Source organism: Sarcophilus harrisii, chromosome 2 (genome assembly GCF_902635505.1).
Source record: "Sarcophilus harrisii chromosome 2, mSarHar1.11, whole genome shotgun sequence".
In the NCBI taxonomy this organism is placed as follows: Eukaryota; Metazoa; Chordata; class Mammalia; order Dasyuromorphia; family Dasyuridae; genus Sarcophilus; species Sarcophilus harrisii.
The window spans coordinates 466,447,850-466,472,197 of record NC_045427.1 but is presented as its reverse complement, the minus strand read 5'-3'; the positions used below and the strand labels follow the sequence as shown (position 1 = coordinate 466,472,197).

The 24,348-nt window shown below is 41.4% G+C and overlaps 1 protein-coding gene across 9 annotated transcripts in view; it reads right to left on the bottom strand.

Moving 5' to 3' along the window:
• The window catches only part of ADCY7 (adenylate cyclase 7), a 107,345-nt gene that overhangs the window by 27,523 nt on the left and 55,474 nt on the right, over window positions 1-24,348 (bottom strand). For all 9 annotated transcript variants that reach the window (XR_004232272.1, XM_031954467.1, XM_031954462.1 and 6 more), the window contains 8 exons: window positions 22,970-23,134; window positions 20,285-20,434; window positions 18,866-19,014; window positions 14,360-14,471; window positions 14,054-14,181; window positions 12,895-13,053; window positions 11,629-11,761; window positions 328-516 (listed from right to left, as the gene is read on the bottom strand). Coding sequence is in view for 8 of the 9 variants with exons in the window: in XM_031954467.1 (XP_031810327.1) it covers window positions 328-516; window positions 11,629-11,761; window positions 12,895-13,053; window positions 14,054-14,181; window positions 14,360-14,471; window positions 18,866-19,014; window positions 20,285-20,434; window positions 22,970-23,134 (1,185 nt within the window). In the remaining variant the exon portion in view is untranslated. The remainder of the gene's footprint in view (window positions 1-327; window positions 517-11,628; window positions 11,762-12,894; window positions 13,054-14,053; window positions 14,182-14,359; window positions 14,472-18,865; window positions 19,015-20,284; window positions 20,435-22,969; window positions 23,135-24,348) is intronic.

The window sequence follows — 24,348 nt, the reverse complement described above, 5'->3', positions numbered from 1 at the left end:
TGTACCATATATATGTGGCAGCTCTCCAATTAGAAAGCATGGTATTTGAGGGTAGAGATTTGTTGCCTTTCTTGGTATCTTCAATATGTACCAAGGTACCTGGAACACCGTAGGCCCATAACAAAGGTTTGATGAGACTGGCTGAGGGGAGGTCACTTGGTAGGGCCAGAATTAGAACTCCGGGCTCCTGGCTCTTTGGTCCCCTGTCCCTCCACCACAGCATCTCCCCAGAAGTCATATGGGCAGACTTCCAGCTACGCAGGTGCCCAGCCTCCAACATGAAAAGGGTACAGCAGGAGAGGGGGATGGAAATCCGTACGGTCTCACCTTTGGTCGCTTCACTTTGGGGATGAGGATGTCCGTGCTCAGACTCTCCCTGTGATTGAGAGACGCAAAGGGCCGGGCGGCCCCCCAGGACTCCAGGTAGCGGGTCATTCGGACAGAGGCCCGCATCTTCAGGGCATCGTTGGCTCTCGGCTTTGGGAGGTGCTGGCTGACCGGCTGCTGTTGCCGGGACTTCAAGGGCAAAAACAAAACCACCACTCAGAAAGCATGACTGCAAAGGTCACTGACAAAGAACTAATAAAGATTCTCAGTCTTCAAGGATGACCCTTTCAGGAGTCTGGGGTGCCTGAAGAATTCACAGAAGGCCAAGTTCAGCCCTCCCTGGAGCACAAGCATTAGGCCATATCCTCCCCAAGCCAGGAAGAGAGTCTGATGTGAGGAATTTATTTCCAGATGCTATAAATCTCTTGTAGCATCCTCCCCAAGCCTGGACAATAACCTCTAGAGCCTGTGAATGAATAACTGTCTCCTTCCCTCCACCCTGACCCTGGACACATTCAAAACCACATGTAGAGGAAGGTGAACCAAGAGGAAGGAATGGAGCTCAAATAGGTCAAGATCCACTGCATACTTCCCAAGGTTTTCCCTGCACAGCTGTTGGAATGAGACATCTCAGGACTCAGATGCCATCAAGTTTTTCTCTTTCACAAAAGGTGGGGGTAGGAGGGAGTGAGAGAGAGCAGGGAGAAGGCTCACAAGACAGAAAAGAGGAAAGCAGATATCTATATTAAACTGACTGGGTTAGGCTTCTTTCAGTCTTAAGTGGGATGACTGGCCCCAGGAAAATAACCTCCAAACCCCAGATTTACCTTTCAATTTCACATTTACCACACCATTCGCTGAATACAATAATCATAGCAAAAAGCTTATCACATGACTTATTTTTTTTTAAGTGAACACTAACAGGGTGCTAAGCACTGTGCCAAATGCTGGAGATACAAGAAAAGGCAAATACAATATCCCTGCTTTTAAAGAGTATTAGAATAGTATCCAAAAAACTACATATAAGATAGAAGTATAGAAATCTATTTTTATATATGTATATTTATTTATACATGCAAGGAAAAGTAATCTGGAAGGAAAGACACTTGCGGGGGGAGTGTAGAAAGAGTCAGGAAAATACCTCCTACAGAAGTTAGGATCTGAATTGAGTTATGAAGGAAACCAAAAGGTGGCAGAGCATTCCAGGCATGGGGGAAAGCCAATGAAATCAAGACAAGTAAACAAGCATTTATTAAGTACCTAATATTTGCTAGGCAACTGTGCTAAGCATTTGGATTATAGAAAAAAAAAAAAGAAACAAGGGAGGGAAGGAGGGAGGGAGAGAGGGAGGGATGGAGGAAGGGAGGAAGGAAGGAAGGAAAGAAGAAAGGAAGAAGGGAAGGAGGGAGGGAGGGAAGGAAGGGAGGGAAGGAGGGAAGAAGGAAAACAGACAAAAACCAGTTCCTGGTCTCAAGGAGGGTATGGTTTAACAAGAAAGACAACAGGTTAACAACTATGTACCAGTAAGATACATACAGTATAACATGAAGACAATATAAAGGGAAGGCACTAAGATTAAAGAAAACTACAAAGGGCTTCTTAAGAAGACTGGCTGAAACCGGAAGAAAGCCAGGAGGTAGAAATGAGGAGTGAGAGAGCTACTTTCCACATCCAGAGAATCAAACTATTTTCACTTAAAAAAATTTGTTTCTTTCTTGTGGTTTTTCCCTTTTATTCTGATTCTTCTTTCACAACATGACTAAATATGGAAGTATGATAACCCATATCAGATGGCTTGCTGTCTTGGGAAGAAGGAAAGGAAGAGAAAGAGGGAGAAAAATGTGAAACTCAAAATCTTACAAAAATTAACATTGAAAACTATCTTTACATTTAATTGGGAAAAAAAATTTTTTTAATTGAGCCTTAAGGAGGTTAAGGAGCGCTATGGATTCAAACTTGAACAAATCACTTAATTCTCTAAGCTTTGTTTTCTTTAATTATAAAATTAGGGAATTAGCCTAGATCAATAAAAAACATCTTACTAAGTGCCTCTTATTTGCTAGACACTATGCTAACCAGTGGTGATACAAAGACTAAAATGAAATAGTCTCTGACAGCAAAATTTTTACATTTATCAGGGCATCCAGCATGTAAATGAAAACATGAAAGATAAGTATGAGGGAATTTTAGGGTATGAGACTCTCATATGTGAGAGCTAGTATTTGAGCTAAACTTAGATGGAAGTGTTCTAAGAAGCAGGAGTGGGGGGTGGAGTGGGGAGAGTAACCTATATGAATTCACATAGGCAAGAGAGACTAGAATATCTGAGGAAGAACAAGGCCAGTCTGGCTGGACTACAGAACATGAAAAAGGGAATCAATATGGATGGAAAAATTGTGAAGAGTTTTAGACAGTTTCCTAGGTCTCTCCCAAAATTTATGATCTTACAATTTACCTCAAGTCACATTACTAGTACATAGCAGAGATAAACTCAAAACCCAGGTCATAAGATTTAAAGATGAAAAGGCCCTCGAAGTCCTTTTTTTTTTTTTTTTTTAAACAAATGAGAAAACTGAGGCTCAGAAAAATGAAGTCACAGAAGTTATTAATAATAACATAAGAAATAACTCACATTCCCTCAGTGCTTTAGGATTTACATCCAGGACAATTCTGTAAGAGAGCCATAAAAGGATTATTATGTACATTTTGTGGAGGCCAAAGGAAATTCTGTGCCCACAATCACATAGTGGATAAGAGAGGAGTAGAATCCAGGTTTTCTCACTCTCTGCTACAGTACTTTGCCTCGTTGATGTACCTAATAATGCTATTTCCTTTCAGAGTACAAAGAAAGTCATCCTGTAAAGATGGCTTTACTTGTGGATAGAGAAGGCAACAAGATTTTTGGACAGGTTCCTCCACCCCTTATATAGGGAAATGATAAAGAGCATGTTCACTGTTGTATTATGAAGGATTATAATCATAAATCTATATATTACAGAACACATGGCAGCAGAGAGGGGACAGGAAGGAAACTGAGAAATCCTTTGGTCCAAACCCTTTATTTTATCTACTATCTATATATCACATCTATGTATAGAGTTAGCTGTTTCTACTAGAGGCAGAATAATTAGTAGCAGCCAATCATAGCTCACATTTCCAGATAACAATTACTTACAAAATGCTTTTCCCAGAACAACTGTAGCAGGAAGGGAGTACTTCTATATACTTTAAGGTATCTATGATCTCTTCAGTGTAGATCCCACAGTGGTACAAGTAGCTATCCAGTCCTTCATCTGCATGATTTTTGTTCACTTCCTCCTGTAAATCCTCTTTTGGGAGATGGGGAGCTCTACCCAATGCACGAGGGACCCAACTGTGGGTCTCCCAACATCATGAGTATCAATACAGGGCAGGATGTCTTGGTGGATCGCCTCTAGGAGTCTCACATACACAGCTATCACAGCTCTACAAGAGTATTCTTCAGATACTTGTTTTTCCCCATGTAGAGAGTGAGACAGAGCTCTTAAGTAGATAGTGATCTCAATTTAGGAGGCTCTGGAATGTTTGATGGGATCTGAGCTTGATGTAATTTAGCACAATGTCATCTACTGACAGATGCCTTGAATGACCTCACCATTTATAATGAATTCTTTTTCCATTTAGACTTTGAGCTCCATGTCAGTGGCAAATACCTCTGACAAACATATCTTCCTGTTTTATGCCTCATTTTATTTTAAAAAGCAGAGAATCATACAAAGCTCTCTCTGTTGTAACAGTTAACAAATAACTGGCAGATGTGACTGCTGGATCACAATCAGAATCATGCAAGATTTAGTAGCCACTACTATGAGGAGCAAAGAGCTTAAAATATAATATTCTAGAAAGTAAAGTACCTAGGATTGCAAGCAAGAATAAACTACCTAGCAAACTGAGTATACTCCTACAGGAAAAAAAAAAAGAAAATTTTAATGAAATAGAACACTTAAGCATTCCTGGTGAAAAGGCAAGAGCTAAGTAGAAAATCTGAAATGGGAGTCAAGAGAAACATAAAAAGGTAAATATGTGCAAGCAATCATAAGGAACTAAACAAGATTAAACTGTTTCTTATATAGGGAAACGGTACAAGTAGTTCCTCGAATTTCTATCATGATCAGGTCTCTTTCTAATTAGAAAGAGAACCCAGAAGTGATTCTGTTTTGTTTGATGATCTCAAAAGAAGAATGGAAAAGCTAAAGAAAAGTAATATACTGGGAGAGGGGAAAGGGGGGGAAATAGGAAGTGTTTATATAAGGAAGCAACAATGGGAGAGGAACAGGCAACAGTTGAATCTCATTATCTTATAAATTGATTAAATAACAGGAAAATAGACATATACACACACAATTAGGAATAGAAATACATCTTCCCTTACAAGGAAATAAGAGGAAAAAAATGGGATAAGAAAAAGGAGATAAATAGAGTAAAACAAGGGAAACATAAGTCAAAAGCCAAACCAAATTTTAAAGAAGAGATGGGGGGAGAGGAGAAAGGAAATGTATAAGAAAAAAGCATGAAGGAAAATATATAGCAATCATAACTATGAATGTGAATGGAATGACTCATCCATAAAATAGAAGATAACAGAATGAATTAGAAACCAGAATCCAACAATATGTTGTTTACAAGAAACTTGAAACAGAAAGACAAATACAGAATTAAAATAAAGGACTGAAGTATAATTTACTATGCTTCAGCTAAAGTTTAAAACAAGGCAGGAGTAGCAATCATGATTTCAAATAAAGCTAAAGCAAAAAAAAATTGTCCTAAGTAAAAGAGATAAACAAGAAGTTAAATTTTGGTAAAAAGTTAGCACAATGAATTAATATCAATTATTATATCAGTAATATGCACCAAATAGCATAGCATTTAAATCAACAAAGGAAAAGTTAAATGATTTACAGAAATAGTAAGTAAAATTATAATAGTAGAAAACCTCAATTTGCCCTTCTCAGACCTAGATAAATTTAACACAATAAAATAGATCAATTTGCAACTAGCTAAACAGACGCAAAGTAATCATTAATACTTCGATGTCAACATAGAAGGAGATTCCTAGGAGAGGGCCAGATTTGTACTGAATCTGTACTGTTTTGCCTTTTTATTAGTGACTTGGATAAAGATATAGAGAGAATATTCATCAAAAATAGAGATGACCAAAACTTGAAAAGATAACTAAAGTCTTAGGCTAGGTAATTGGGCCAACTCTAATAAAATTAAATTGAAATGGGATCAATGTAAAGTTTTATGCTTGGATTCAAATAAAACACTTCACAAGTACAAAATAAGAAAGGTAGAACTAGCTAGCAATTTGTCTGGAAAAACAAAAATAAAACAAAATGCGAGAGTTTTAGGGGATTGAAAGCTTAATGTGAGTAAACAATATAATGTTACAGTTGGGAAAATAAGGCAATCTTAGATTGCATTAAAAGAAGAATCATGACCATCATCAGGGAGGTAATAGCTCTTCTATCCCCTAATGTGATCAGAAAACATGTGAAGTATTATATTCAATGTTGGCAAGTTTTAGGAAGAAAATGGATCACTTGGAGTGTAGCAGGGTGAGAGGATTGAAGACAATAGGAAAAAGGAATGTATATCCTAAAGAACCCAAGAGTGGCCATAACAGAAAGGATATGAGAAAGTTGTCTTTAAGTATATGAAAGGAGGGATTAGAATTATTCAGTTTGACACTAGAAGCCAGAACTTACAGCAAAGTTTCAAAGAAGCAAATTTAGGTTTGAGGTCATTAGGAACTTCTTAACAAGCAGAGCCATCAAAAAGCAGTGGGACTTGACTTGGGAGACAGTGGGTTTCCCTGTCAGCAGAAGTCTTAAAACAAAGACTGGATGGCTACTTTTTGAGAACATTGTAAAAGGGACCTGTGTTCATAAGTAAAGACCAAATGACCTTTGAAGTTTCTCCCAACTGAGGTTAGGTGAAAGAATAAGCACCATGCAATCTTGTATTTTCTGCACCATACCATTCAATCAATTATGTGACCATAAAGAAGTGATTGGCTATAGAATGTAGTTTATAAAAACCTGCCTTCCCCTTCTAATATCTTCATCAAATATACTTAGTTCATTTTAGAAATGGTTCTTATTAAGATTTTTTTTAAAAAGAAGCCATATGGGTAGACAGTTACTGACATATTATCACTCATCTTTTTCAAAATCATTTGATATCTTTCTTCTGCCCCACATAGCTTTAGAATCAATCTCTCAGCAACATCAAAATTGTATTTCCTCGAGCAATAGCCTTTTCTGGGTATTCTTGGTCTGTCCCAGTTACTTTTTCATTCTTAATATTCTTTATTTCCATTCCTATTTCCTCACATAAGGGACTATGATATTAGACTCTAAATGTGGTAATTTCACTGTCATTGATAGAAAATACAGTTTGTTGTACAGGGGGGTTTTTTGTCTCTAGTCCTCACTTTTTTTTTTTAAGTTAATGCTATTTATAGATAGTACAAATATTCCAAATCAATAAATCAGCATTTATTAATCACTTACTGTGGACCAGTTACTTTGCTAAAAACTAGGAATTCAAAGAAAGATAAAACTAGAGTCCCTGCCATCAATGAGAACCTCACATTCAAATGGGGGTGAAGGAAGCTACATGCAAACAACTATATATATTCTAGGCCTGGGGGGACAGCTGGGACAAGGTGAGGAGGCAGAAGGTGTGTGTTCTGTCTGAACGACAGCAAGTAGCTTAGAGGTTGGGTTATACTGTACATGGAAGGAAGTAATAAAGAAAAAAAAAAAACTGGAAAGGGCAGGTTGTGAAAGGTTTACATGCCTAACAGAGCAGTTTATATTTGGTCCTGGAGGTAACAAGGAGCCAGTGGTATCTGGCGAGTAAGGTGTGACAGGATCAGACCTGTCCTTTAGGAAAGACATTTTGTCAACTGAACACAGTATTAAAGTAGAATGGGGTTCTCAGTTCCATTTTACAGATGAAGAAGTGATGGTTTTACAGGGGAAGTAACTCAGCCCCACACTTCCTGATTCTAAAACCAACACTCTATTACAACACAATAGGTCAAGTTAGCCTAGAGTAGTTGGGTATTACTGTATCAAATCAAGCCCTTTCTTTATGGTAGTAAAAGTCTGGAAACAATAAAAACTTACTAATTAATGGCTTAACAAATTGTGTTACAAGAACATAATAGAATATTAGTGTTCCACAAGCAACAACATATTAGAGAAATTCACACAAATCCGGAAGATCAGCATGAACTAATGCAGGACATAGGAATGAGAACCTGGAGAAAATTGTGTGTGTGTGTGTGTATGTGTGTGTGTGTGTGTGTGTGTGTGTGTACATACACACATAATATGACATATTATATGTTATTTTCACATGTGAAATTATAGGTAATATAATATATTTAATATATTTTAATATATTATACAATTATATAGGAGCAAGGAGATGACCCAGTAGATGATATCAGACCTGGAGTCAGAAAGGCTCCTCTCCCTGAATTCAAATCTGACCTCAGACATTTACAAGCGGTGTGACTGTGGGCAAGTCACTTAACCCAGTTTTCCTCAGTTTCCTCATCTATAAAAGGAATTGGAGAAGGAAATAGTGAACCATGCTAGTTCTTTGCCAAATGCAATCATGAAGAGTTGGATATGACTGAAAAACAACTAAACAATAATGCATTTATTACATATATCATATCATATTACATATATATGCAATATATTATTTACATTATACATATATTATATATATTATACTAGTATATACATACTATACATGTTATTTATACTATACTATATATGTACATATATATTATATCATACTATATATTATAGTATATATACATATATTGTTATATATTATACAAATACTATGATGTATATACATATACATGTACATATTATACTATATATATACCTATATATGTATATGTATACACACACACACACACACACACACACACACACACATATAAAACAGAAAGGCAACCAAGCTGATTAATTGTAATAAACAATCATGGAATAGGGGAAAAACAATGAAACACATTTCTCTCTTCTTACCAAGAATGAAGAAGGGTGTAGAGCAATAAATACATGCCTACAATATCAAACAATATTGTTTTGTCAGCCCCTGTTGCTTAACTTTACTTTCTTTATGACAAAGTAGCATCACATCCAAAAATTACTATGGCAAAAAAGCATCAATGAAACCTTTAAAATGTGATAAAATAAAGCTTAACATGGTGACTTTTCAGGTGTACAGCCTAATAACATAAAGAATAATGGCTGGCAAGTCAAAACACCCAAGTTCTAGTCTTTGTTTTTCCATTCACTAACTGATCTGAAGCAAATAATTTCCCAGGCCTCGTTTTCTCCTCTTATCAAAAATGAGAGGATTAGTCTCAACAAACTCACAGTTCTTCCAGTCCTGACATTCAGAGATCTCTATCACTAGTTGGGGAGAAGGAAGCAGATAGTGTCTTCAGGATAAGACAGAGGTCTGCATCCCCATTTCTCAGTAGTGGTAACTAAGACCAGCTGAGCCCACACATCTTTGGCTACAGTCCCAGGCATCTAGAAATGAGAAACTAGACAGTTTTGTTTTGATGTGCCCAATTCATCTAAACACTTAACGGCTGGGTCTTAAAAGCAGACCTTGATGTGCCGCTGGGGCAGAGAGGGAGAAAGCTTGAAAACAGATTGACGACATTCTTGTCAGAGCCCCAAGAATGATTCACCAAAGCCACATACAGACTTGCTGGCCTCCTATGTGGAAAATAATTCTGTTTGTCCAGGCGTGTGGTGGGGTAGGGGAAAAGCCCTCAGCCCCTACCCATGTGAGAAGGACTCAGAGCAAGGCTGTTACAAGAAGAAAGGTAAGGAGGGCTTGAAAGCTTCCCAAACTCTGTCTTTCCCATCACATATGCGGTCACACGTCTGACTTCCTGGTCTGAGGAGATGTTCAGTTTTCCCTGGTTTGATGAGGAGGATCCATTAGCAAAACTGTGGCACCCTGGGACCCCAGCCCTTTGCAGGGACAAATGACACTTGCACAGACGGAGGACAGACAATTTGAAGGAAGAACTGTTTCAAATGGAAATTTATGAGCAACAGCCAAAAATTTTGGCTCAGAGTAGAAGCCACTGCAAGACCCATGACTCCCCAGAGCAAGGCGGACTTCTAGTCATGAAGGAAGCCAACACTAATGAACTAGGTCAGGTCTTCCTCTTCAGAACCCCAGCCCCTGGGACAGCTCTGGAGCCCTCAGGGTAAATTCTCCCCCCACCCAGCATTTCTGGTCATCACACACAGGCACAATGGGATCACAAATTCAGAACTGGATGGACCTCACAATACAACCTCCTATTCTACTGATGAAAAACTGGAGAATGTAAGTGACTTGCCTGAGGTCATTCAACCAATAAAGTAACAAAGGGATTCAAACCTCATTCAATGATCTCTATGTATATAATTAAAATAATTGGAGGCATGAAGAGGTATAGACAGAGCTCAGAGATTAACAGTCTCCTACATGCCCAAGTCTCATTTACTTCAGTTTCACATACTCAACTCCTACAAACTCCACACCATATACCTCAGCCCTGAATGACATACCACCTTGTATTTCATGCTGTTCTTCCATGTGAGTCCACTTTATCTCCTTAGCCACACCTTGGGCAGGGTCTGTGCCTTATACAGCACTGTCTCTCCCATGATACAAAACATAGTAGGCCTACAGTAACTGTTGGTTGCATAATAGAAAAAACACTGATTTTGGAGTCAAGAAACATGGGTTCAAATCTTGGTTTGCTATCTGTGAGACTGTGAAAAAATCACTTTCCTCAGACTTCTCAATTCTCATTTGTAAAAAAAGGGACTCCATCTCCATGTTCTCCTTCAGCTCCTATGCCTATGCTCCCCCAGGGCTGCCTCTTCCATAAAGGACCCTTGAACAAGCATTCATCAATGGTTTTACTGATTAAAAAAGAAAAACATATATTGGATACACAATGGATTAGAGAATAAACCGCTTTTTCAAAAAATCAGCCATCTTAATTGTGTTGAGACAGAGATGTTCTTCTCAAAAAGAAGTTCTGGAGCTGAAATTTAGATCATGCAATCAGTAAACTCAAATCCCAGCTCTGCTTCCTACCCACCTATATGACCTTAAGCAAAGTCCTTTCTCTAATCCGGGCTTTAGTTCCCAGTAAATGAGTAAAATGAGGATGTCAGACTCATCGATTGCTGGCAACCCATCAGTGCCATATTTGTGGCTTTTATAAGCTGCATGAGAAACTATAACTAGAAAACAACAGACGAAATGGGACTTGGGCTGGAAACTGCCCTCCTGCTCATCTCCTGCTCATTTATAAAGTCTGGCAGAGTCCCACTTAAAAGAAAAGACTCCAATGGGGAACCTGAGGTTCTTCTGACTACACAAGAGAAAAGGAAAAGAAGGGGAAGGACAGGAGGGAAAGCCCAGATAGGCCAAAGAGGGCAGACCTATGTGCCCCTCCTTGCTTTAAAACAGAATTGTCCAGGAGGGGTATAACCTAGAACAACAGGGCAACAGGGAGCCCAAGACAAATGGATAAACAAACCCTCATCCTATACCTCCTCTGTTTTCTCTCCCTCTCTCTGTCCCTTCTTCTCTCCTTCTTTTTCTCCTACCCTCTCTCTCCCTCCTTCCCCCCTTTCTTTTTGTCTCTGTCTCCCTGTCTGCTGTCTCTCTGTCTCTCCAATTCTAACAGCATTTTTTGCTTCTCTGCTTCCCTCCCCCGCACTGGCCTTTCCAAAGAGCCCCAAAGGCAGGAACTTTCCTCCTGTCTTCCCCTCCTCCTTGCATTCCACCCCTTTTCTTTCTTTTGGCATTTCTTTTAGCGTCCTCTCTTATGCACTTTCCACATAACAAGTATCACAATTATCCATAGTTGGGTTTTATCCTCCTACTAGATTCTAACCAATTAGATTCTCTCTTTTGAATGCTGGATCACTACCAGTACCCTGCCTGGGGCTTTGCCCACAACAGGTGTTTAATAAATGTTGGGTCTATTAACTATATGATTGTGATCCACAAATTTCCAGGCTAGGTAAGTCAGTAAACGAAGCATGGAAGTGAAATGGGAGATGCCCCGGGCTCTGGAAATGGCCTGAAGCACTTGGAAGCAGATGTTGCTCTACATCAATATGGCCCTGGTGGACCCATGCATTCTCCCACACACATAACTATAGACCACCTAGAAGTGGAAGAAGGAACTGAGCATACCCGGGGGTCTATGACCAGGTAGGTCTGAATGTTCATCTCCTTCAGGTAGGGGTCTCTCTCCTGTCCATTCCCCTCCTCCACTTCATATGCTTTGTCCAGATGGTTTAATGTGGCTTCAGTGATATGCACCCGGCTGTATTCAAGAATGTGGAAAAAAAGGAATTCAAACCACATATGCTTAGAATCCTTCAAGGAGGGCCTCTCAAACTAATTTAGTCATACTGAGCCTCTCTGTATGGTGCCAGAGAAGCTACAGTTATTCAGACTCTGTGTCTCCATCCCCCTATCCCTACCATAGACATACTTTATTTGAGAAGGAAAAGGTGGTATCCTTGATGGATTGTGGTAAAAAAATAAAATGGGGTTAAGAAGGAAGGAAGGGATGGAGGGAAGAAGGAAGGGAGGAACAGAGGGAGGGAAGGAGGAAGGCAGGGAAGAAAGAAAGGAGGAAGGGAAGGAGAGAAGAAAGAAGGGAGGAAGAGAGAGAGGAAAGAAAGAAGGGAAGAAAGGAGGAAAGGAAGAAAAAAGGGAAAAAGGAAGAAAGAAGAGAGGAAGGGAGGGAAGAAAGAAGGAAGGAAGGGATAGAGAGGGGGAAGGAAGGAGGGAGGGATAAAGGGAAGAAAGAAGGGAGGAAGGGACAGAGGGAGGGAAGGAAGGAGGGAGAGAAAAAGAGAGAGAAGGAAGAGAGAAAGAGGAGAGGAGAAGAGAGAGGAAGGGGTGGGTGGGAAGGAAAACTAGACAATTATAAGGTTTAATTCATTCTCCTGCCCCTAGAAAGAACCACATCTTGTGTCATCTTAATTTGATGGATATAGGATGACAAAATGCCAAACTAGAAAGGACCTTAGAGATCATTTAGTCCAATTCTTTCATTTTACAAATGGGGAAACTGAAGTCAGGTTGTTAAAAGATCTCCCCCTCACCAGAAAGGGAAATTATTTATCCTCTGTCCATACCCCTAGCAACAGGAGTCTTCATACTGGGCTGATTTGGAATCATGGAATCAGGCACATAGCAAGTCAGCATTGGAAAGATCTCTTGCTCCAAACCTCCCATGTTAAAGAAGAGGGGAAGAAGGACTGACATTGGTCAACAGCAAGTCAGAGCTCTTATCACTGAACCATGTCTTCAAATCCAGGCAAAAGACAAATGAGCTGGGGGCCACGCAAAATGCCCAGGAGCTGAAGGTCCAGATACCAGGACTATGACAATGAGGGGGAAGTGAAGCCCAAAGCCCTCCCCCTTTGCCTTATGGATGGTTCTTACCCAGGGACCCCAGCTGACTCCATCCGGTTGGCCAAGGAGACATCATGGGACCACACATCATACTGCCACTTTCGAAGGCCGATGACCCCACAGAGCACATTTCCAGAGTGAATGCCCACTCTCATGTTGATGTCTACACCCGTGGCTTCCCTCACTTGCCTGGGGACGACAGGAAAGTATCAAAACCTCCTGGAAAACAGCAAGGCCACAATCAATCTCATGGCTCTCTTGGCTTCAAATCACTCAAGATCTTCTTTCATCCTAAATGGCACCAACTAAGAAATCCAGCTACCCCATGAATCAATTCATAAGCATTTTTTAGAAACTCTTTTGCTGTGCACCCAGGGACAGGCACTGTTGCAGAGAAAAGAGAAGGCAAATCTGCGCCTTTGGGGAATTTACAGATTAGACAAAACTGATACACAATACACCTAAGAAAGAACACAAGATAGTAAAAACAAAGTAATTGTGGCATTAAGGATCAACTCTTCCTCTGCAACTTAAAAGTGTTAGAGAATTGCCAAGAACATCAAGATTCAAAATAATTCACCCACAGTCATGCAGATAGTCTCAAAGAAAGAATCTGAATTTGAATTTAGGTCTCTGGACCTCCAAGGCTAGCACTGAATTCCATGAGACATTAATAGGATAGGGATAGCCTATCCCATTGGGCTTTCTCTCCTGGACCAAAAGTAACAAATTGCTAAATGTCTGGGTGTATAGAATAAATGCTACAGGAGAAAAGAAGGATTCCTGTAAACAGTGATAGTCAAGGGAAACTTCCCAGAAGAAGTAGAAATGGGACTGGATCTTGAAATAGAAACAGAATTTGAACAGACTCAGAGACCAGGAGGGGAAGAGGAGGAATTATGATTATTACAATTAAAAGTCCCAACTTTAACATGAACTTCCAATCTTAAGAGTAACAAAGTTTTTCCTACTTTCTAACCTCAATTCCTCCTGCTACAATTTAAGTAGCAGCCTTCAAGGAATCAAAGCATGGCCTCGAGTTGTTATTTCTCCTCTCTGCCTCTTGCTTTCCCCATCTCACATGGAATGTCCCATCAGCTCGGCACAAGCCTCCTGGCTCTGCCTGAGATCCAGAGCCAGAGAATCCCAGGGGAAGGGTCCCTCTGCCCCGGGCACCCCAAGTACCTACTTGATGGCTTCACACATATCAAGTCCCATCTTCACACAGTTCCTGGCGTGAGTTGGTAAGGACACTGGCAAACCAGAAACACAGTAATAGCAGTCCCCCAAAATCTTGATCCTCATACACTCGTTTTCCTGCAAAGTAAGCGAGTTACTAAAGCTATGTGGCTAATTAGGTGGCCCAAACAGGATCAGAAACCAGCCTCCCCAAGCCCTGATCCAAAGGTTCTTTTCACCTGCCCCAAACAGCCTCTGCTTAACCTCCACAGTGGGGAACATGGAACCCAGCTTGCCCAGCAGAAGGGTGACTTACCTTGGCTATCTGGTCAAACTTCCCAAAGAGCTCGTTCAGCATCACCACAAGCTCCTTCGGGGAACAGTCGCTGGCCAGACGGGTGAAGCCCACAATGTCGGCATACAGGATGCTGCACAACAAAAGCAGCCTCAGGACCAGGCAGCCGCCGACACGGCCCCCAGGCCCTCCATAGGAGACTGCTATGCGGGACTTGCCCGTCACACAGTCCTGGGCACTGACGGACCCAGACGGCAGCTTCTCCTAAGCATGTCAGCAAGCGTGAGGGGCCTCTTAGCTTAGGCCCCGAAGGGCACCTGGTTTTGTATATGAGGTTTTTTTTGGTCTGATTCTATGGTTTCAGGGAATGGGAAAATGTCTGTGAAGAAATTCACTTCACTGATGGAGATGGACAGCATCAAAGGGAACTACCCAGGCCTTTCTGACGGGCAAAAGTATCCATCTATTCACTGTACTACACCGTTTCTCATGTGCTTTGGCAAGGATAAGGCTAAAATTAATTTGTATCTCCTGAACATAATGGGAATATTGAAAGAATACTGGAATAATGCCCAGAACAGTTAGGGGAAAAGTCGACTATATTTGCTGCAATTAATTCCCAGTCCTTTACCAACTCACTCTTCTTGGCTCCCCACTCCCATCCCTGCATATCAGGCTGTTTTCCAGACTGGATCCAGATCCTGCTGCCCTAGCTTCTCCTACCAACCAGACGAAATACTCCAAGCTTGGTAGAAACAGCCTTTACCTTTTTGGGGCCCCCAACAAATTCAACTCGAATTTACTTGAACAATTATTGAAGACTTATTATACTATATTCAAAGCACTGTTTTTGCTATCTACAATGATAGAAAAGAAAGAGTCCTTTTTTCTCAATAATAATAATAGTAAATAGCTATTATTTTTATCATTAATAACTAACACTATAATACTTTTAGGTTTACAAAGCATTTTCCGTATCTTAGCTTCACACCCACCCTGGGAAATAAATATTTTCACATGATTTCCATTTCAGAGATGAGGAAAGTAAGTTTTAGAGAAGTTTGATGATTTGCCCACATCTTGTAAGTGTCTGAGACAGGATTTGAATCCAGAATTTTTTCACTCTAAGTCCTCCCTTCATCTCCATTATGCTACTCCCTTGCTTTAAAAAACTTTCAAGCTACTGAGAAAAGTACAGAAATAACCATGATACAAGGGAGAATGCAATAAATGCAATGGCTGATCCAAGCAAAGTGCTATAAGACATTTGAGAAGGAAACAATCACTTTCAACTTCAAGAAAGGTTTCTTGGAGAAATCAGCATTTGAACTAGACCATGAAGAAGTGAGGGGCTAAAACTGGGGGAGATGAACAGAAAAGCTCAACCAGGGGAACAGTGTGAGCAGAGTTTCAAACATCTGAGTGGTCAGGAGGAGACCAGGGGAGCAGCTTTGGGAACTGAAAGGGGAAAGGACAGGAGCAGTAGGAGAACATCCACCATGGCTATAATGGAAAGCACATGAAGGAGAGAGAAGGTGAAGATGAGTAAATGGAGTCAGATTATAGAGGGCCACAGATGCCAGGCTTGGAGTCAGAGGAGAAAGCAAGTTTTTACAAATTGGAGACATTTCCCCAATATCCTTGTAGGGGGAAGAACAAAACCCCCAAGCAACATACCCTGACTATATGTCCCATGTTCTAGATCCATGGATCCATGATGAGGAAGGAGAAGCAGCGAGAATTAATCAAAAGAGTCCTGGATTTTCAATTAGGCTCCTGAGTGGCTAAAAACCATGGGGAGCATCTTTGGGGACTTAGATCCTCTCTCTGTGAAATGAGGACATGAGTGCAGAAGTTCAGGCAAACTGAGCACCTCTGGGCTGCAGAAGTTTTAAAAGCAGCCATGGCCTCCCTTGTGGCTTTAACAGTAATAAGTACCCTCTACTTTCCCAGCCAACAATGCCAGGCCACCGTGGGGAGGTGTGACTTGTTCCATTTTGCCTGGACTGTTGTGGGGTGGATGAGATCATGTCTGGCTCCAATGCACCCACCAGGAAGGTATAGCATGCTTAATAACGAACATCTATGTTGTATTATGCCCTGCCCCATCCCTTCCATCCCACTATCCCATTCCTCAGACTTGCCTTTCAATCAGATCTGTACTGGAGCCTCCTTTTGGGAAGCAGGGAAACTCAGAATATATATACAACCAACTTGAGGGCTCTACTGCCATGCACTGCTGGGACTAGGGTTGATGGTTGGAAAGAAAAAAGTTTCCGAGACCCTTCTTTCACAATCTGGTTTGTTTATTCTTATTTCCCAGGGCTTTGCATCTGACTGGGAGCTCTAGGATTTTAACATCTCTAATGCAAAAATGGAGAAGAGCTATGAATGAAAAGAGAAAAAGTGACTGCAAAAAACTCTAGCACTGTTCCAGGGGCTGGGAAAGTGCCAAAGTTTAGCTAAAACACACTCCATTCCCAACCTCTAAGAGAGGAGGTTGTTAGCAGCCAGGAAGATGAGGGAAGGAAAGCTTCTCAGTCAAGGGGGCATGTAAGATGAATTTCGAAGGACAGGTAAGAATTCAATAGGTAACAATGGGCAAGGAAGGCATCCTAGGTCCCTGTGCCATGCACGCTTCAGTTCCCTTCCTGATGTTAGAGATTATGATGATGTCCAGGCGAGCTGGAGCCCAGCGTGGGAGGAAGGGATCACCATGAGATAAGAATCAGAAGCCTTGCAAAAAAGCTACTCAAAGTCTAAAACAATTGGTAATGAGGATCCATTTCTGGTGACAGTGAGAAAAGAGGGAAGGGTCTACTACAAGAGATAGTCACAGATGGAACTGATGAAATTTGGTAACTGACTGTATGAGAATTGAGAGAAAGGAAAAAGTAAAAAATAATCGTACAGTCACAGAATAGGAGACAAGGGATTTTTTTTTAAGCTTTCTCAGCATTCCCAGCACTTAGTAAATAATAGTTGGCTGACAGACAGAAAAGGGTGCCACAGACAGAAAAAGTGAAATCAGGAGAAGGAGCTGGTTGAGAGGACAAGAGAAAATGATAATTTTGAACTTACTGGGCTCAAAGTACTGATAAGACATAGAGGTGAAGACATCCTGAAGGCCGTTGGAGAAGGGATCTGAAGTTCAAAAAAGAAGTCAGGCCTCATAGACAGAGATGGAAAAATCACCGGGGTAGACGTGGTAATTAAAACAATGGGAGTTGGATTGAAATGGTCAAGGGAGAGAGAGTTTAGGAAAAACCCCTGGAAAACACCTACATTCATGGATAAAAAAAACAAGGAAGATACAAAAAAACAGAGTGAGGAAGGTAGGAAAGCCAGGACTGGTATCTCTGAAGCCAAGGGGAAAGGGTCTTGTCAGTAAAATGGGGGTGAGGAGCTACTCTATATCAGAGGTCTCAAACTCCTGACAAAAGCCAAGGGAAACAGATAAAATATAATTGAGAAAAGTTTAACAAAATAAAAATACAACACAACATAGATAATGTTAATGTCAGGTTTCCTAAATCAATCTGCAGCTGGTTGACACCATTTCACCACTTAATATCCAATGCACTCCTCACTTATAATTTATTTATTTATAAATACTTATAACATGTACTTTTATATTTACTTATAATATATTTATATATTATAATTTATTTTATATTTATTTTCATTTATATTTATAATCATAAATTATAATTATAATGACAGGATTCACCCCCTCCACAAAGCTCTCTTTTATTGTTCCAACACCCTCTGTGATATCCCTTCACTGACTTCTAATAAAAATGACAATCATTCATTTTAGTTTCTTATCCTGTACTGCCCTGACTAGCCTTTTTTCTCTTCTTTCCTCTTCTCTCTCCCCCTTGGCAATTTCACCCACTAATATGATTTCTAAATATCCCCTCCATGAAGATGACCCCCAAATCTATACATATTTCTACCTCGTCTCTCCCCACAACTTAGTTACTCTATCTACTAGATAACCTGCATCTAAATATCACACTGGCACCCCAAATCCAACACATACAAAACTAAACTCAACATCTCCCCTAAAATTGATTCTCTCCTAAGTTCTCTTGATGGTAAACTTGGAGTGGTCTTATTCCATTCTCCCTCCTAGTTGCCCACTCAATTGCCCAGACTTGTTATATCCACTTACAGGCTATCTTGAGCATCCATCCCTTTCCTTCTTACTATGACCACTGCATTCAGGGTCTCATCTCTTTTCATCTACAACTCTATAATATAAGCCTTCTACTTGATCTTCCTGATTAAAGTCCCTCTCCTGCTCACTCTGATTCATCGTCCACCCCATTGCCCCACTGATATACTTAAGGTATTTTTCTGATGATCTCACACCTCTACTCCAAAGGCTCCTTGCCTTCTGAATAAAACATAGACTGGGCTCCGGTACTCAGGGCCCCCCACGACCTGGCTCTGAGCCCCTGCCCAACCTCCTCTCCCACGGGGGCTCTCAACGGCCCTCGCTGTAGCCACACAGACTCTCACCTCACATTCTGGTGCCGCTTGACATAAAGGCTGTGGAAGTTGTTGTCGGGCATACTGCGTCTGTCATTGTTCTCCTTGAGCCGCTCAATGATGGCCAGCTTCATTCCCATGGAGATATGAGCTGGCAATACTGAGAGCAGCAGGTTCTCCTGAAGGCAGGGAGTTAGGGGATTTCAAAGAGGAAAAGGCCCCAGGGAGCATCTTCTTAGACACACACACAGACACACAGACATACACACTCTCACATCAGAATCAGAACAAGCACCTACCGAACAAGAGGTTAGGGCCATCTAGCCTCTTATCAAGAAGCTCCAGTAATGGGGAAACTCACTACCTCTCTCTCAAGGCAACCTGTTAATTCTATAACGGGATAACTCTACCTAGAAAGTTCTTCCTCATAATGATCTGAAAATATGCCTTCTAGCAAATTCTTCCCTGAACTCTGATTACTGACTGAAGCATCCTTTTTTTTTTTTTTTTTTTTTGCTTATTTATATTTATATTTATTATTTTATTTTGTCTGGGTTTCTTCTGCAACATGGCTAACTAAATACATTTTTACATAACTTCACATGGACAACTGTTATCAAATTACTTGCCTTCTCAAGAAGGAGGTGGGGAGGAAAGAACTGAGGAAGAGAATTTGGAACTCAAAAATTTTTAAATTATTATAATTTTTTACATGTGATCGAGAAAAATTTAACAAAGTAAAAATAATTTTTAAAAAATAGTAACACATCTAACTTCTCTCTCACATGACTATCATATTTCTTCAAGTTTTTTCTTCTCCAAAATAAATGACCCAAGTTTCTTGGACCAAAGGCTTAGTTAGTGTCATTATCAAGGCAGCTCCACAGGAGTTTCTATAAAGCACCCTTATGCATAAGGAAAGAAGATATGGTCTCACTTGAGGTCACCAGTTTTTAGTAATTATCTAGCCCAAAGAGATTATAAGATATGTCCAGGGCTTGCCTTATAAATTACATTCTAATTTGGAAAATGAGAATTACATGCATTAGAAAGTAAAGAACAATATATAGTAAATTTTTCTTGAACATAACCAGTACTCCCATATAGATATGATGCTTATAAGAATATAAAAAAATAAAAATATATTTAAAAATAAGAAGAGATATAGCCAGAGGTAGCTGAAGAAATATTCTTAGAGAAGCTGAGGTAGGAGCTGATCTTGAAGAATAGTTAGTGGAAAGGATATCCAAATAGGGAAAAAAGGATAAACAAAGGCAAGAATGTCTATAAAATAGCTAGGAAGAAAACAAGGCAGGTTGGAAGAGGAATCAAAGCAAGGGAAGAGAAGCCAATGGTCTCAAAGAAGAAGAATAGAGTGGTAGGCGGAATCTCCCAGGATACAATCTGGAGACCATCTCAAGCTGGGCAGCTGTTCCCAGATGTGCTTACCTGCTGACGCTTCTTGATCTTCAGTTTCCTTCGGATCTGGATGTACTTAAGGGTGTAGATGTAGAGGTCCTTGGATGCATCTTGCATTTGGGACTTGTGAAAGGCACCCATCAAGTTCCCACAAAGGAAAATGGTGGTGTTTGCCAGCAACTGCCAAGATGGGGAGTCCAGAGGGAAAGGCAGAGAGCTCAGTAGCTGTAACCCAGAACCTGACTATCGAAGGCATGGGGAAAAACTGCCCTACTAGCAGAGAGACATAGCAAGGGCCTAAGCCACTGGACATACCAAGGGCGGGAGGATCTTCCCAACTTGTCTAAAATGCATATCATATCCCCCATTTCCAAATCTCAACATAAAGTCCTCCTTCCCAGCTGTCCTTTCTGAACAAGGGTGAGAAGCCATCTCCCACACTCTTTGAACATCCCCCTTGTTTAGGAAGACCTTTGAAGTCCAATGCCTCCTCTGATGCCAAGGCCCAGAGAAAGGAAGGGATTCCCTTAAGATCATGCAGATAATTACTGGCAGAACCAAAACTAGAAACCCAGCTTCTCATCTCTTAGTCTGCTATTCTTTCCACTGCACCCCCCCCCAACTTAATTTCCCTACCAAAAAAATGTCAAAATGTCTAAGTCTTGGTCAAGAAAAGAAGGGCAGGACCCACACCAGGAACAAGGAAGAAGAAACTTTTTCTGCAGAGGTCATAACTTCCAATGGAAGTCCAGAGGCAGGAGTGATGTCCATGGAATGTTTGGAGCATATTGAAGGCAGAAGAAGGGCCATCAAACAAGGCCTTGGACCTGTGCGTAACTGCTGGTATCAGGGGGATCTCCCCCCACCCTACCTCCCTGGGGCAGAGCTGGCTCCAGGAAGGAAAAGCATTTCTCTTGGTCTTAGGTTTCCTTTATTCCATAAATGACTATAAATTAGCTTGGGAAAAATGTCTCAGTTGTAAGATATGATTATCTGCTTTATCCTAGGGTTTTTTAAAGAGTTTAGGAAGCAGGGATAATCATCTTCTATTTATAGCTTATGACCAGAGCCAGTGGTGGGTTCAACAGTAGGATAAAACAGTGTACACATACACACACTCACAAAGGAGCCAGAGGCACACAGAGCCATGGAAACAAGAGTGAGAGGGCAGGGACAGGGGGCCTCATTCTAGCTCTGCTTACTAGTGACCATGGGGAAAGTCACTTCTCTGTGGGGTTTCATCTTCACGAGTTCAGCTTAACACAAGACCTTGCACAAACAACAGGCACAATATCGATGCGTTATAATGAATGATACTCAATGCCATTTACCTTACTGTCATGAAGACACAATAAGGTGGTCATTAAGAAAGTCCTTTGGAAATAAGAGTATCAGCTACAATAATGCAAATTTTGTCTAAGCATAGCCTGACACTGCACATGCCCAGGGAACAGAGACCATGAGCACCCCCTTTATTCTATCCTCACACCGGCACAACTCGGGGACAGAACCTTCTGAAAAGGGGGCCGCCTCCCCCTGCAATCTTGCCAAGTCAGAACTTCCCTGGACCCAGAGGTCTTTAGGGTTTTTTCCTCTGCTGACACATAACACACATCCAGAAAACAGACGAGGCTGGTTGGCCAAGCTGTGCCAATGGCTGCCCTACTGCCACCACATCCCCTGACCAGGGCTGGGGAAAGGCTAGGTCTGTGGCTGACAAATGGCATGCGTGCTCAAAGCTGGAAGGAAGTCTGTGGCTCAAACCCCAGAGTCTGCCCGGCCGAGCCAGAAGCAGTGCCTAATTTCTGCAAAATCCCCTTGCCCTTTCTTGGTGGTCTTAGCCACTCTGAGGATCCCCAGGATAGGTAATGGGAGAATAATGTCTCAGTCCCTACACGTAAGCCCTACCTTCCCACCCAATGCGCTTTTCTGCCCCTTCAGACCCCAAAGATAAGCAAACACAAGCCATGTTGATGAATTTTGACCAGAGCGAGAAGCAGGGCTGAATTCTCTCTCCTAGAGACCCCAGACAGACGCCCCGCCTAGATGCTCCCCATCCGTGCTGGCTGCTTATTTTCATGGACGCATGAAAATGACTCCATTCTGAGTTCAGCTCTGTCACTGCCAAGTCCCTGTTGGGAGCTGCCGTGCAATAAGAAGCCCCTGCCATGTCACTCCCTTAACATCCAGCTCACTCTCCATCCGCTCCCCCTCCACCCTGACTGCCTCATGCCACCAGGGGTATCCTCCTCCATACCTCTCTCCCTTGCCTTCTAGCTCCTTCCTGTGTGATTTGTCCCCCATTAGAATGTAAATTCCTTGAAAGTGGTTTGGGTTTTTTTTTTTTTTTTGTATTCCCAGCCCTTAGCACAGTTCCTGGAACACAGTAAGTGCTTAATAAATGTTCTACAAACCCCTCCTCCACATAATATCCAGAGACTCTAATCAGACCACTGCTGCTCCAAGCAATAAGTGGAAATGACATAAGAACAAGCCTTGGGTCAACATCACCATTCTCTCCATTTAATAGTTTCTTTGGGTTGGCTTCCCAAGGTCCTGGGTCACTGAAGCCTGCTGGGCCATCAAACACTTGTTGGGTTTCTTAGGGTCAAGAACCAGAGCTCCTTCCCACTTGTATCTCCCCTAGCACCTAGCAGAGAGCCCTGCTGACTCTAAGCACTTAATACCTGGGTTTGTATTCTAGCCGCTTCTTACCTGGAGCACTACTGGTGAATGGAGTGCCGCTGTGAACACCTCAGCCCGGACACCTAGCACAAGCAGATGAGACAGGGTAGACAGGACATTCACCACAATGGCCTCCTTCATCTCAAAAGGCAGCATGGTATACACAGTGAAGATGATGAAGAGAAAGAAGGGTACCTGGAGAAGGAAAACCTAGTGAACCCCAGCATCCTCAGAACTGGAAAGGGGAAGTAGGGAGTGGGGTTCCCAGACCATGTAAGCCCACAGGCAACTAACTGGGTGTTGGAATTAATCAGGATTATTATGTCCAGGGGTCAATTATCCTTCATATCTGTTATGGAACTTAGGGTTGGAAGGGACACCCAGAGAGCATTTAGACTGACCCCTGATTTTTACAGAGAATGACATTAAGTCCTACAGAGTTTAACTGTTTTGTTGAAAGTCACACAAGTACTAAGAGTCAGAGTCAGGATTTAAATCCCAGTTGTCCAGCTTTTTTCCACCAAGCCATTTTTGATGTCAATAACAGGCGGCCATTCTCCTCCTCGTTGTTATGGAATTGCCCATTGCCATCATTGCAGACAGTAGGTAAGGAGATGAAAAATAATAACAAGCCTCTAGACCTGAAAACAAGACCATTTGGATCTTCACTCATCATTCTAGGAAAAAGTTTAGGTGAGGGAGGGGAGTTCTTGGGCACAAGAGGGTAACGTTATTAAGTGAATTTGAGAACATTACCCAAGTTCTGTCTGTCTCTCAGGAACACAGAGTCAGCTGATTTAGGGATGCTCTCTACTGCTCTGGAGCAGACGGGTAAAAACCATCCAGCTTCCCAATCGGCCCCCAAATATGGTCACTCAGACCCCAAGATGTCTTCATTGTGACATACTTCCCTTATCAAATGAGCTGTGACCAAGAACAGCGCACAGAGCCAAAAGGAAAAATCTAAAATTTGTTGAAGCTGTTTTTTTTTTTTTTTTGTCTTATTCAAGGGAAAGCCAAGTTTATTCATCATTTCCCACACATTAAAATATAGCTGGAGGCCAAAATTTGGGCCTGCCAAGTTTCACCCATAATGAAGTTTTAAATCCCTAATAAACTCATGAACTGGGAGACAGAACAGTTGACATACTAACACCTTCCATGATAACTGAGAGTAGTTAAAATAGCCTCCTCCATGACAATGAGTTCCCCTGGGAAAGGATAATTATTAACACTCAGAAGGAAGCTGGGCTAGGGCTTGTTCACCTGGCCCAATGACAGGGCACAAGGCAAGAGCCACACCCTCTGGGGTAGTGAAAACATAGAATTTGGCTTCCAAGGTTGTGGGTTTGAATCCTGTCTTTGCCACCTATTACCTGTGCAACCATGGACAAATCACTTGATTTCAG